The sequence below is a fragment of the Catharus ustulatus genome, chromosome 27, assembly GCF_009819885.2.
Source record: "Catharus ustulatus isolate bCatUst1 chromosome 27, bCatUst1.pri.v2, whole genome shotgun sequence".
Lineage (NCBI taxonomy): Eukaryota > Metazoa > Chordata > Aves > Passeriformes > Turdidae > Catharus > Catharus ustulatus.
Window position 1 is genome coordinate 2,612,998 of NC_046247.1, and position 14,668 is coordinate 2,627,665.

Sequence of the window (14,668 nt, forward strand, 5' to 3'; positions counted from 1 at the left end):
TGAGTGCCAAAACAAGTCCATGAGAAATATTATGACAAATAAAGCTGATTAGCAAGGAGCTAGAACAGGCCAGACACAGACAGGAATAAAAACTGATTTTAAAATCAATCCACTGCACCATCAGCTCTCTGGCAGCATCTGCTTCAGGGGAAAAGGAATCCTTTAACAGTGACTACAGAATAATCTGGGGGAAAACATTTTCTTCCTGGCTTTTCCTTATTCTGGAGCCCTTCAGTGTGTGCTCCTTTCTGAGGCAGCTCTGCCTGGTTTTATTTCCCTGTCTGAACTCCAAATTTCATCCCTTCCACACCAGTGAGTGCCACAAGGAAGTTTGCTAAGCTCCCCCAAATCCACACAATTTTTACAGCCCCACTTCTTGGTTTAACCAAATTCTGCTCTCCCTCTCTCTTTTGTGTTATTGGCCCAAAAACCAGCAAAAAAACCAACACAAAAAACAGCAGAAAACCTGATCCTGGAGCTGGAAGTGAACAATACACAAAGTTCTTCTGCATAAAATTACTCACAATCCCCAACCTGGCAGATTTAATGTTGTATTTTTGTCTTTTTAGCCATCCCTTTCTCCCCACATCTCTACAAAAATATTGTTCTTTAGTTGAAGAAATTCAGGTGGATCCCACCCCTGGTGAGGAGAGAACGTTCCAGGTGCACACATGGGATATTTGGTCACAATAAAAACAGAACTTCATTGAAAAACTCCATTTAAAAACAACATTTAAAAAAGAAACATGGATTTGTCCCAGTTCATAAATGGCAGACACCAACAGATAACCAGAGAGAAACAACCTCAGGTGATGCAAAGTGAAAAAACAGAATTTTGGGGATTTTTTGCAGGAAAATGAGGATTCATCTCCTACCTGTCAATGATCACAGGGTCAGAGGGAGTCTCATTTCTGTTGCCACAACTTTTCTTCTCACAGCACCGACTGGAGAGGGGAAAAAAACCAAAATTAAAGAACTGAGAGCAAAGCAGCAGCTCCAAATCTGTCAGAAAACCTTCAAAAATTTGAAAATAAAGGAATTGGGTGCCTGGTTCCAGCTGGAGTGGGACACTTGGAATTCTGGAATCCATCCTGAATTAGGCAGCCAAAAATGAGCAGCAGTGAGGCCACACTCGAGGCTGAGGTGAATTTATAAATGTCTAAAAAGTGATGAACAGATGCCACAAATGGCACTAAACAAATGGGTTATGTGGGGTTCAAACCCAGCAAAAGATACCAGAACTAACTTTAAACAACCTGATGGTTTGGGGTATTCCAATAATATTTTTTTTTAATATTAGTGGATTTTTTATTATTAAATATCTAAGTTTTATATGAGGACTGAAATCTTCAGCACTCCATGAAAAGCCAAAAATTGAACATATTAAAATCCTACAGAGGATCTGAAGAAATGTTTTTCAGATTGGCTTTTGCAATCCCATTACACTGGTTTCAGTGATAATATTTAAGATTAAATACTTAATACTTTAATTTATTAAGTATTCATTTATACACATTCCATGATAACATTAGTTCTAATAAATAATAATAAAAAATTAAAAATCAGGAGACAGTTCATTATTTTGTTTCCATTGATATAATCACTGACATGGGTGATGTTCCCAGCACAAACTGTAGTTGGGGAAAAAAAATAATTAAAAAAAAAAATAAAACCAGGAGTTTAACAGACTTTTAAAAGTCCTTTCTCTGAAATCCTCACTTTTAATAACCTGAAGCAACAGAGGAGATTTAAGCTGTTTTCACTCTCAGGTTTTTTGTTCCAACATGGGATGGGAAGGGGGAGGCACCAAAAGTTGAAAAATTCTCTGTCAGGAGTCCCCACATCCCTCAAAAGTCACAGCATCAGACCGTCCCAGGAGATGTTTTCCACATTCTGCAGAATTTTCTATTCATATTTACAAATTCTGGTGGGGTTTTTGCACAGAGATGCTGAATAAGTTTGCAAAATTCTCTCAAGCATTCTGAATATCAGAGTTTTCCAACTGGGAAGCACTTCCAAGAAGAATAAAATAAAAAAAAATACAATAAAAAATAAATAAATAAAATTGAAAAGTAAATATATAAATATTAAAAGAAGAAATAAATAAAATACTGGAATAAAATTGAATAAAATACCAAAGTGGGGATTTTTTTTTTTCTTGATATGCCCAATATTCAATTAGAAATGAGCATTTAGACAAATAAAAAAAACAAAACTCTGCAGTTTGCAGTGAGCTCCAGCTCTGGGGCTGCAAGGAGCAGATCTATTTGAATAGCAGCTCTAACTGTTCCAACATTCCTACATTCCCCCTGCCTCAAACCTGCACTTACCCATCCGTGCTGCTCCTTTTATTTTAAAAGGAGACACTAAATATTTCAAACTCCCTGGGGCAGCCCCTGGAGCTGCTGTAAATTGTCACGGCTCCATCACTTCAGTGCAGCTCTGGTAATTCACACCAGCGCTCAACATCACCCTCCCTCCTTCTCCCAACTTGATTTTAAGTGAATCTTTTATGGATTTCGCTGCCTAATCAGTGTTTAGGGAGAATTGAGGGGTTTTGGAGCAGGAGCCAAGATGGGAGATGTTTTCTAAAGGAGAAAAAATGATAATAAACTCCCCCGAAAAAGCAGAAAATCCTCTCAAAGGAACAAAAATTTGAGATGTCTGATATAGCAACACTTGGAAAATAATATTTGGAATAAAATCTTTGCTGCTTACAGGCCATTATAATAAAGCAAAGAAAGTTTTTAAAATATTTCTGTGGTGATTCCAGGATGGTGCCACTTCTTGGCAGAGTTTTAGGGTGAATTCTGTGAGATTGAGCACAATCAACTCAAACTGAGTTGGGTTCAGAAACAAGTGCATCTTGCAGTTCTGAACTTTATATTTGTGATAGTCAAATGTTTTCCCTCTAAAACTGTGGCTTGAAGTTCTCCACAGATTTTACTGATACCTGCATTCCTCTCACAGCTGGGGAGAGATCTTTGGAAGTGATAGAACTTTATCCCCGTTGACCATGGCACTTTCTGAGCCCAAAGAAATGAAAAAAAAAATTCTGTGATGAGGGAGAGGAGCCACTTCCAGTGAAGGACTTGTTTGCACATAAATCACAGTGGGACTGGGATGTTTCAGCCCAACATTTCAGTAAAAACAACTCTTAAATCTTCAAATTTCAAAATTTCACCCTCTATCCAACCACTGACATTTCCACTTGCTTGGTTTCACAAGTGACAGAACTGACTGGTTCCAACTCCAGCTCAATCCAAACCCCCAAATTCCAGGATGGAGTTTCAGCCTTCAATATTCTCTTCAAGCAAATTATTGCCTTGACTTCAATAATATTTCCATTTCTGCCACAGCCTTGGGCACCTTTAGAGATGCTGGTTTGCTTAAGACAAGAATATCAAGGCTTAAGATGACTTTCTACATCTTTTGTTTTTGTATTTTCCATTCTAATTAGAGGTCCTTGGGGAAAATGATGGTTTAAGATTGGTCCAGAAATAAAACTAAGACCAAACCCAAAGACAACCCTACAAACTGAGCACCCTCAAACTCCCACCCTTTCCCCTCCACCTACTTGATTCCAGCTCAATCCAAACCCTAAACTCCAGGATGGAGTTTCAGCCTTCAATATTCTCTTCAAGCAAAATATTGCCATGACTTCAGGAACATTTCCATTTCTGCTACAGTCTTCAGCGCCTTTAGAGATGCTCATTTACTTAAGACAAAAATATCGAGGCTTAAGATGACTTTCTACATCTTTTGTTGTTATACTTTCCATTCTAATTCGAGGTCCTTGGGGAAAATGATGGTTTGTGTTAAGATTTGTCCAGAAATAAAACTAAAACCAAACCCAAAGACAATCCTAAAAACTGAGCACCCTCAAACTTCCATCCTTTCCACTCCACCTACTCGATTTCAGCCCAAACCAAACCCCCAAACTCCAAAATGGAGTTTCAGGTCCAGGATGAAGCCTTCAATACTCTCTTCAAGCAAATTATTGCCATGACTTCAGCAATATTTCCATGACTTCAACATTATTTTTATTTCTGCTACAGCCTTGGGCACCTTTAGAGATGCTGGTTTGCTTAAGACAAGAATATCAAGGCTTAAGACGACTTTCTACCTCTTTTGTTGTTGTTGCTCATTTACTTAAGACAAAAATATCAAGGCTTAAGATGACTTTCTACATCTTTTGTTGTTATACTTTCCATTCTAATTCGAGGTCCTTGGGGAAAATGATGGTTTGTATTAAGATTGGTCCAGAAATAAAACTAAAACCAAACCCAGAGACAACCCTACAAACTGAGCACCCTCAAACTCCCATCCTTTCTCCTCCACCTACTTGATTCCAGCTCAATCCAAACCCTAAACTCCAGGATGGAGTTTCAGCCTTCAATATTCTCTTCAAGCAAAATATTGCCATGACTTCAGGAACATTTCCATTTCTGCTACAGTCTTCAGCGCCTTTAGAGATGCTCATTTACTTAAGACAAGAATATCAAGGTTTAAGATGACTTTCTACATCTTTTGTTGTTATACTTTCCATTCTAATTCGAGGTCCTTGGGGAAAATGATGGTTTGTGTTAAGAATAGTCCAGAAAAAAAAACTAAAACCAAACCCAGAGACAACCCTACAAACTGAACACCCTCAAACTTCCATCCTTTCCACTCCACCTACTCGATTTCAGCCCAAACCAAACCCCCAAACTCCAGGATGGAGTTTCAGGTCCAGGATGAAGCCTTCAATACTCTCTTCAAGCAAATTATTGCCATGACTTCAGCAATATTTCCATGACTTCAGCAATATTTCCATTTCTGCTGCAGCCTTGGGCACCTTTAGAGATGCTCGTTTGCTTAAGAATATCAAGGCTTAAGATGTTCATTTACTTAAGACAAGAATATCAAGGCTTAAGATGACTTTCTACATCTTTTGTTGTTGATGCTCATTTACTTAAGAATATCAAGACTTAAGATGACTTTCTACGTCTTTTGTTTTTATACTTTCCATTCTAATTCGAGGTCCTTGGGGAAAATGATGGTTTGTGTTAAGAATAGTCCAGGATAAAAAAAACTAAAACCAAACCCAAAGACAACCCTACAAACTGAGCACCCTCAAACTCCCACCCATTCCCCTCCACCTACTCGATTTCAGCCCAATCCAAACCCCAAACTCCAGGATGGAGTTTCAGGTCCAGGATGAAGCCTTCAATACTCTCTTCAAGCAAATTATTGCCATGACTTCAGCAATATTTCCATGACTTCAACATTATTTTTATTTCTGCTACAGCCTTGGGCACCTTTAGAGATGCTGGTTTGCTTAAGACAAAAATATCAAGGCTTAAGATGTTCATTTACTTAAGACAAGAATATCAAGGCTTAAGATGACTTTCTACATCTTTTGTTGTTGATGCTCATTTACTTAAGAATATCAAGGCTTAAGATGACTTTCTACATCTTTTGTTTTTATACTTTCCATTCTAATTAGAGGTCCTTGGGGAAAATGATGATTTAAGATTGTTCCAGAAATAAAACTAAAACCAAACCCAGAGACAACCCTACAAACTGAGCACCCTCAAACTCCATCCTTTCTCCTCCATGTACTTGATTTCAACCCAGGCCAAAATGCCCAAGCTCCAGGTTGAAGCCTTCAATACTCCCTTCAAGAAGTTATTTCCATGACTTCAGGAATATTTCCATTTCTGCTACAGCCTTGGGCACCTTTAGAGATGCTGGTTTGCTTAAGAATATCAAGGCTTAAGATGACTTTCTACATCTTTTGTTGTTATACTTTCCATTCTAATTCGAGGTCCTTGGGGAAAATGATGGTTTGTATTAAGATTTGTCCAGAAATAAAACTAAAACCAAACCCAGAGACAATCCTACAAACTGAGCACCCTCAAACTCCCATCCTTTCTCCTCCACCTACTTGATTTCAGCCCAAGTCAAACCCCCAAACTCCAGGATGGAGTTTCAGCCTTCAATATTTTCTTCAAGCAAATCATTGCCATGACTTCAGGAACATTTCCATTTCTGCTACAGCCTTGGGCACCTTTAGAGATGGTCATTTACTTAAGACAAGAATATCAAGGCTTAAGATGACTTTCTACGTCTTTTGTTTTTATACTTTCCATTCAAATTAGAGGTCCTTGGGGAAAATGATGATTTAAGATTGTTCCAGAAATAAAACTAAAACCAAACCCAGAGACAACCCTACAAACTGAGCACCCTCAAACTCCCACCCTTTCCCCTCCACCTACTTGACTTAAACCCTTTTGAAATTCATCCCGACACCAAAATTTAAAAAAAAAAAAAAAAAAAAACTTAAAAAAAAAAAATCTGTCTCTAATTTCAAACTCAAATAAGCTCGCAGCATGGTGGCCTTTGTTTTGTTTTCTTGTGCCCAACTCCTCCCTGCAATTGCATAACAAAAGTGTCTAAATTCACACCATCTGGCCAGTACAGACACGGCCCCAGTGGCCGCCTGGCCCAGCTGATTAGAGCTCCCGTCTAGTCTGAGCCTTGTGGCGAAAGTCACAGCTGTGGGGCTCTCTGCTCTCAATACAACTCTGTTATTAGCCAGCTGTAGACCCTGAGACTACTTCTGTTCGAATTATAATACCTTTTAACCCTCTGAGCATTGGGGGCGGAGGGGGTGCTGGCAGCAGCATAACAACGAGTTGGCTGCGAGTGGATAATTGGAAGAAAAGGGAGAAGATGGGGGGGAATGGGGAGGAGGAGTTCTTGCAGGAGAGGAGGGTGTTGCACCTTGATTGTGTTGTTGCACACACAAACCCACCCAACGGGAGCTGGTTGTGAGAAGCCAAATTGGGGGTAAAAAAAAAAAAAAAAAAAAAAAAAAATCAGATTGGAAATGAATCAATCGAGGCTCACGCTGAAAGCACTAATTATTGAGAGCTGAACTTTCAATGCCTGTGACAGACTGGTGCAGCCATATCAATATTTAGACAACTTTCCTGCTAAGCAGGCATCTGTCGCTGTCTGAGGGAGACACGGGCACTTTGGGGAGCACAAAAAAAACCATCTCCATGTGTGGTTATGTACAGAAAAATCCCCCCCAAAAGCCCTCCCTTCAGCCAGGGAGGATGGGAAGAGGAGCAGAAAGACAGACAGACCCTGCTTGTTTTCCTTTTCAAAAGCAGCAGGCATCAATTTCGACAGCAGAGTGGGTACAGTGCATTAAAATTTTATATACTGTTCCTAATGCAAACTAAACTAGGGGCTTTAAAAATTGATGCTGCCACTTAAGCAGCACACAATGAGGAAGATTTGATTATTGTACTTAAAAGAAATAAAATAAAATGTCAAGTTTAACTAGAGTTGGAGCCATTCCCCTGGCATTATTCAATGTGATGTGTGCAATTCCTGCTCAGAATGCACAGCTCAGAGATACCCCAGGAAAACACGACATTTAAAATCAAATGTCTTCATTAGGTTACAGAGAGCTTTTGATTCCCTTCACTAATCTGTGTTTTACATGGGAAGGATGTCCCTGAGTTGTAATTCTTCCTTGGTTAATCTATCAGGCAGCAGAGCTGAGAATAATCAGAATAATGGCTCGGATTTGTGCAACGCTGCCTCAAACCAAGCACGGGGGTTTGCAGGCATCACTGGAGCTCAGAAATATCAAAGCTGAGCAGAGCATTTGGTACCATAAAGGCAGGGAGGGGAGAGGGGGAAAGCCCAAATTAATTTGGAATCAAACAAGTCCATTTGGATGGAAGGTGCTGGAATAGTTGAACTTGCAGGGAGAGGAGACACAAGGAAAATCTCACTGATCTGATTTATCACAACCCAAAAACCTGAATTTTCTTCTCTAATTTTCACCTGGTTGTAGTGAAACCTTTCAACAGCATGGATCCATCCATATATATAGATATATAATTATATACATATATATATTATATATATATAATTATATACACGAGTTCTAGGTGTGCCAGAAAGTCACTTCAACACCTCTGATCTTTGCCACTACATCACCAGGTCCTTGTCAATGCATCCCTCATACGAGATATAAATCATGTTTGGGTAGAAATATGGAAATATTGGTCAAAAACTCATTTACCTAATTAATGAGAGCTACCCACAACAGAGAAATAATGCATTTGTTCAATACTGAATTCCTGATTTATATTATATTAAAAAGTTAACATAATTAGGTATTGAAACTAAGACTTCCCCTCGATAAAAATTCTGTCCAAATAAGCTTCTCTCACTGCTGCATTAATTTAAAAAGCTACTTTAATTTTAAAAAAATTAAAAAACAATCAAGTAGCAAGCTGCACCATTAAAAGAAGCAACGTTGAGTCCAACAGCTTAACCCTCTCCCACTGATACAATAAATCACAAACTGTGCTTAATAAAGGTCACCAATGGGTTTTGCCTCTTGTTTTATGAACGTTCTAGGCACATTTTAGCACATTTTAATATAAGAACATTGACTGTTTGCATTATTATATGTATTGAAAAAAAAAATTTAATTACCCCAGAACAGGAAAAGTAATAAGTTACCATGGAAGCACGACATCCATAAGGTACATGTAAGTTCAGACTTATACAAAAGTTATTAAAAACATCCTCAAGTCATTTCACCCTCCAATTTATAAATTTAAATGCTCAAAATAATCTCTTTTTAGTTTGTTTGTTCTAATTAAAAAGTAGAAGGCCCCTAAATATTGTTCACATAGAAAGGAAGGGTTTGAGGGTTTTTAATTCAGGGGTAGAATTGCTCAAAATTAAAGAGTATTAATGATGTTGCTTTAATTAATAAAATTAAAATATTTCACCAAAGGAAATGACATGAAGAACACCTTGCAGTTTCCAGGTACAAATATCTGAGTTAAACTGCTCATTCTCCTAAGGTGAGCAGAAATTTTATGAGCAGTAAGCATAAGGAAGTCTTGATTTAAACAACACATGCAGAGGCCTACTCTAAACAAAAATAGTGCAGCTGTGGTTGCTGAATCTCCTGCAGGAAAAATGAAAAGCAAAAAAATAAAAAAAATTAAAAAAAAAAAGAAAACCTCCCCCAAAAATCTGTTTTGAACCCAAGCAAGCATTACCCACGTGAAGAGAAAAATATTCCTGCACCAAGACCCTCCCCAAACAACAAAACCAAACTTTCCCTACCTGAAACTGCCTTGGAGAGGCTCTCCCAGCATTTTAGGGAGGTCTCAAATGAGAATAAATGTGAGAATAAATCCATTTACCTGCACATGACCTCATGGGTGAGCAGCACTCTGCACATCTCGGGGTTCTTGTTCTGCCCCTCGTAAGTTATGGGCTACAAAAAGGAAGAGAAGGGGTGAGGCAGGAGCAGCAGGGGTTATTTATTCCTCAGAATATTCAGGTGTGAAGGGATTTTAACTCTGCTCACCATCACCTTCCCCTTTATGTGCAGGGAAAACAGCCTGACAGAAATATTGCTACAAAAGGGATGAAAACCTTCAGTTCTCAGAGGGGGGAAAAAGAGACTTAAGAGCATAATTTTTAATTCCCCTCCAAAATGGGTCTGCAATAGAGCAGAGCAAGAGAGCCAAGTGAAGCAGAGAGGGGAAAACACCAAGGAAATGTTGAGCAGGAAGGATGGGGTGGGACAGGACAGCCCTGCTCACCTGCTTGGTGACAGAATCAATGAGCCTCACATAGAGATCCTGCTCTGTCCTGACACCTGGAGCGAGGGATAAATAACAGAAATGACATAAATAGCAGAAATAACAGAAATAACAGAATTAACAGGTATCCAGCCCTAAGAGCAGAACAACAAACCCATGTTGGACACCCCAGGACATTCAGTTCCCCAAGCCCATGTGAGCTCCAGGGCCCATCCCTGCACTGAAGGGGATCCATGCGAGGGAATTTTGGAATTTTCTGGAAATCCCAGCCCCCAGGAGGGGCCAGGGAAGGCGCTCACCGTTGCTGTAGAGGAGCTGCAGTTTGTAGTGTGTGCCGTTGTTCGTCTTCTCGTTGCCTTGCTCCTGAAAGGGAATTCAAAAAAAAAAAAGGGGGAAAAAAAAATCCTTCCAGAACTTACACCTGGCACATTTAAAATGCAAGAGCTGATAATTATGATGGAAGTGACAACAAAGTTCATTAAAATTCCAAGAGGTGAATCCACTGATTGGGATGTATTAACCTTCTGAGTGACCCAGGACAAACTACAAAATGCTGCTGACACCTTTTCCTGTACGAGTTCAAGAACTTCTTTCCCTCTTATTTGCCACTGTGATCTCAACTGTTTCAAGGCAACACATGGAGAAGAATTTGTGCCTTTCAAATCAATTAATAGAAAGCAGATTGACAGTGGGAAAGCACAATTTTGATTTTACTGTGATCATTACTTTGCAATGGTGTTACTTTGAGTCAAAAATTGATATTTATTTCCTGCAGGCTGTGTTACAGGGATGTTTCTTACACATTTTTTTAATTTCCTCTAAGATAATTATTGATGATTCACAGTTCTAAAAATCTTGTTCATAGCTAAGAAAATAATTGAAAAAATGCAAAGTGGTCAAGACATGGAATTAAAATCCAAAAGCAAATGTTTTCCAAGTCCTGCCATTCACTTTGGAGCCTTAGCAAATACTTAAAACCACGTTCAGCAATAATCTGAATTATTACAGGTCAGATTGCACTTCTGTTTGGGTACTAATAACACCTGGCAGATGTAGGTTTTTTAAAAAAAGTGTATCTATCCCCTATGAATTTTATTTATTTTATTTTAGCAGAGGTTTCCAGCCCCCAGCAGCACACACAGCACCTGAACCCCGAGCAAACCACGGGTGTATTTTATTGGGGACAACAGGTACGAGAAGTTAGCAGCTCAGTGAGGGGAGAAGATCAAAATTGGAGAGGAAAAGAGAAAGAGGAAGAGTAAGGAGCCTTACTTTATCATTTTCTACAAAGTCCACAAAAGCTGTCCTCTCTATTTCCACCGGCTGCCCCTGTCTGTCGTAGAGAGCCAGAACAAAGTGAAAGAAATTGGATTTCCTCAAGTTGGAGGGTGGCTGCTTTTCAAAGTGGGCTCTGGACAAAGCTACTCCGCTGTGGAGGAAACACACGGGATGGGGTGAGGGGGAGAGACAAAGACATTACTGGGTTGTGCGGTAGAAAAGGCAAAACAACAACAGAAAAGGCAGAGCTCGCTCCGAGTGTCCCTTGTCCCCGCCGGGCTGCACCGGGACGGGGCGATGCTCCCAGAGCCCGAATTTGGGGAATGCTCCCTGGAACCTGAATTTGGGGGATGCTCCCTGGAACCCGAATTTGGGGGATGATCCCGGGACCTGAATTTGGGGAATGCTCCCTGGAACAGGAATTTGGGGGATGTTCACGGGACGCGAATTTGGGGGATGCTCTCTGACACCTGAATTTGGGGGATGCTCCTGGAACCAGAATTTCGGTGATGGTCCCTAGAACCCAAATTTCGGAGATGCTCCCCAGGACCTAAATTTCTATGATGGTCCCTGGAACCCGAACTTGGGCTATGCTCCTCGGGACCCGAATTTGAGCAATGCTCCCTGGAACCAGATTTTCTGTGATGGTCCCTAGAACCCAAATTTCTGCGATGCTTCCCAGGAACCAGAATTTCTATGATGGTCCCTGGAACCCGAATTTGGGGGATACTCCCTGACACTCGAATTTGGGAGATGCTCCCTGACACCCGAATTTCTGTGATGGTCCCTGACACCCGAATTTCAGCGGTGCTTCCCGGGACCCGAATTTCGGTGATGCTTTCCTGGAGCCCGAATTTCTGCCCCGCTCCCTACACACCCCCAGGACAAAGCTCATTTATAGCCAGGGGTTAGTGCTAAAAGTAGATTGTGCTCTCCTTCCTCCACCTCTTTCCCTGCCTGTCACCGCTCCTCGCTGGAATGCAGCAGGGTGGGAAGTGGCTGCGAAGTGTCAGAGGGTCTGGAAGTGCTCTTTGCACATCCCGCTCCCTTTTCCTGGAAGGGGAAAACGAGCCACCCTAAAAATCTTTCCTACGGGCAGGCTGTCACCTGTGCTGCTCAGAGACAACTTCGGAGCAGAGCAGAGCAGAGCACCCACTTCCCTGGGCAGCCAAGTTTGACTTTAGTCACTGATTTACTTGAACCGATTCCTGCGCATTGAATCTCTGATTTAAACGGAAAGAATTTCGTCTCGGGTTAACCAGCCCTTGCGAAAATCTTGTCCCTGACTGCAGAAAACGTTGTGACGTTTCCCACGCATTTCCCGGCTTGGAAAGATTAAAATGCTTCCGTTTACCCACGGCTTTATTTCTTTGTGAAATTAGTTGTAGCTCCCTCTCGCTGAAGCAAATTTCTACTTTTACTGCGAATAAAATGGGTGCACCTCCAAATTACTTAATAGACAGATAAAGTCTTTGTTCCAGACTAGTTAGGAGCTGGACAGCTTTGGGTTTTAGTCCCCAGAATAGCTCCAGAGCCCTGGCAGAAGTGTTTGACTCTTTCGGAGAACTGCGGATGTTTCCCTGTGATTTCCTTGCCAGCGAGGTACGGTGTGAACTCACCACATCCGCCGCAACTGCACCTAGCCTGGGGCTTCCTCTGCTTCTGAGCGCAAAAATCGGCATTTATCGGTTTGTTAGGAATATCTGGGAGTAAAACCTGGCCAGGGCAGCGGGCAGCGCATCGCGGCTGCACCTCCAGCGCTGCCGTCAATCGAGGTCTTGTCTCGCCCTTTCCTTCTGCTCTCGCTTTCCTGGAGGATAAACCTCTTCCACCTCCACCGTATTTATTAAACGCTCTATCGACATTCATAAAACTCTGATAACTCCTCCCATGGCGCTTGGAAAAGCTTTGCTGCCAGGTCAGGCCGTGGGTGGGAGCACGGATGTGTTGTTTCTAAAATGTCCCTGTTTCATCTGAAGTCCCCTCTGCTGTTTCGTGCCTCTCACCTTGTCTCTAATACTAAATAAAATCCCGGGATTCCCAATTTAGCCTTCTCCAACACTATTACTTCATTTTTTTTTTTTTTAACTTTCTCTTTTTTAGCCATCCAGAGAGCAATGGGAAAAGAGTAGCTAAAAGAGTTTTCATCGGGAAAGAGACTGGGATAACTGTCCTGTGCCGACTTGGCTGGAAAGAGAAAATAAAAACGGGGTATGAAGGGAGATAACCCGGCCAAAAATAGTGAAAGCAAACAGCCAGGCCCCAATTTCGGGGTGTTTGGGCTCAGCTGAGATCTCTCGGACGCTCGGGCGGGGATGCTCGGGGCGGGCAGGGATGCTGGAGGCGCCCAGGGATGCTCGCAGGTTGCGGGATGCCCGCGGGGTGTGGGATGCCCGTGCCCTCCGCTGCTCTCTCTGCCTGCCCTGAGACCACAGTGAAGATTTCGGCAATGCCCACCGAGAATCCAGCAAAGCGACATGGGCCGGGGAAAGCTGGGGTCTGACATCTGCCTTTGAGTTAATTTAATTCTAACTTGCTCCCCTTCTGTTCGGCTGTCTGGCCCAGCAGGCAGGGAGGAATAACCTGGAAAGCTGGGAACAACCAATCCAGGACCCCACTCAGATTCCAGGGGCAGAAAATAAAAGGGTGATCCCATCTCGCTGTCATCCGAGGGTTTTTAGGACTCCTGATGCTCCCCGGTTTGGAGCGCTGCTGCCTAGCTCTAGCTCCAGCCTTGGCTTTTCGACCGGGAGGGGGAACACAGAGGGAAAAATAAATTTACAACAGGGCATAAAGAAAAGATTTGCTTAAAAAAAATAATACCAAACAGGGGGAAAGTGGGAGAGAAATAGTCACGGTTACCTTTGTGCTGCTACGTTTGCATCCACAACCCCAACATTTCTGACCCAGGACCTGACGGAATCCATCTCAGAACCTAGAGATTTATCTTTCAGAATTGGTCCTCTTCCTAAAGTATCTTGAATTCCAAACATTTAAGAAGTCTATTCCAACTAGCAACAGTTTCCTTTTGGGTGATAAGGGAGAAGGAAAAAAAAAAAAAAAAAAAGAAAAACAAAACGACGCAGCCTTTGAATCTGACACACAAATCCCAGGAAAGTGAAGTTCAGCTTTAAAACCAACTTCTTCTGCTTTTTAACGGCGCGTGTTTTAACGCCTTCGAACGGGGAAGAAAGTTTTTCCTCTCGCCAAGTAAAAGTTACGCAGATTCAGCCTTGCCGGGTATCATCATCCTTCACACGCAGGGAGCGAGCCGCATCCAAAAACCGAGCTCCGCTAACGAGAATCACCTGTTCCTCACGCAGACACCGGCGAGAGGGATCGATGGCTGCCTGATCCGGGAAGGAGGAAGGCAGGGGGGTGGAAAGGAGCCAGCATTGGTGGGGCAGGAGGCAGAAGAAAGGCAGGGATGGAGCGGAGCAGCGGCCGGTCCCACCCGCGCTTCCCGCGCTGCCATCAATGGGTTACACGGGTGGCGCACGGGGGGCGGGGCCTCGCGCCATATAAGGGTATCTCATTTGCATCTCGCGCTCTGATTGGTTAAGACGCGCGGCAGCGCTCCGCCCCCTCTTTCCTCCGCGCGGGGCCGGGGTGGAAGGAGCGCGCGGGGCCGGGAAGCGGTGGGGATGTCGCGATGGGGATGTCGCGATGGGCATGTCGCGATAGGCATGTCGCGATGGGGTTCTGGTCATAGCACGGCAGCCCCGCACAGAGCGGTGCCGCCCCAGACCGCA

General features: G+C 42.4%; 1 protein-coding gene across 1 annotated transcript in view; it reads right to left on the bottom strand.

Moving 5' to 3' along the window:
* EBF2 (EBF transcription factor 2) overlaps window positions 1–14,376 on the bottom strand; it is a 135,977-nt gene extending 121,601 nt beyond the window's left edge. Inside the window, exons 1-6 of the mRNA XM_033081434.2 lie at window positions 13,779–14,376; window positions 10,911–11,067; window positions 9,938–10,001; window positions 9,639–9,694; window positions 9,234–9,307; window positions 876–944 (exon numbers count right to left, since the gene is read on the bottom strand). Of these exons, the coding sequence (XP_032937325.1) occupies window positions 876–944; window positions 9,234–9,307; window positions 9,639–9,694; window positions 9,938–10,001; window positions 10,911–11,067; window positions 13,779–13,909 (551 nt within the window). The 5' untranslated portion in view covers window positions 13,910–14,376. The remainder of the gene's footprint in view (window positions 1–875; window positions 945–9,233; window positions 9,308–9,638; window positions 9,695–9,937; window positions 10,002–10,910; window positions 11,068–13,778) is intronic.
* Window positions 14,377–14,668: the final 292 nt, after the last annotated feature.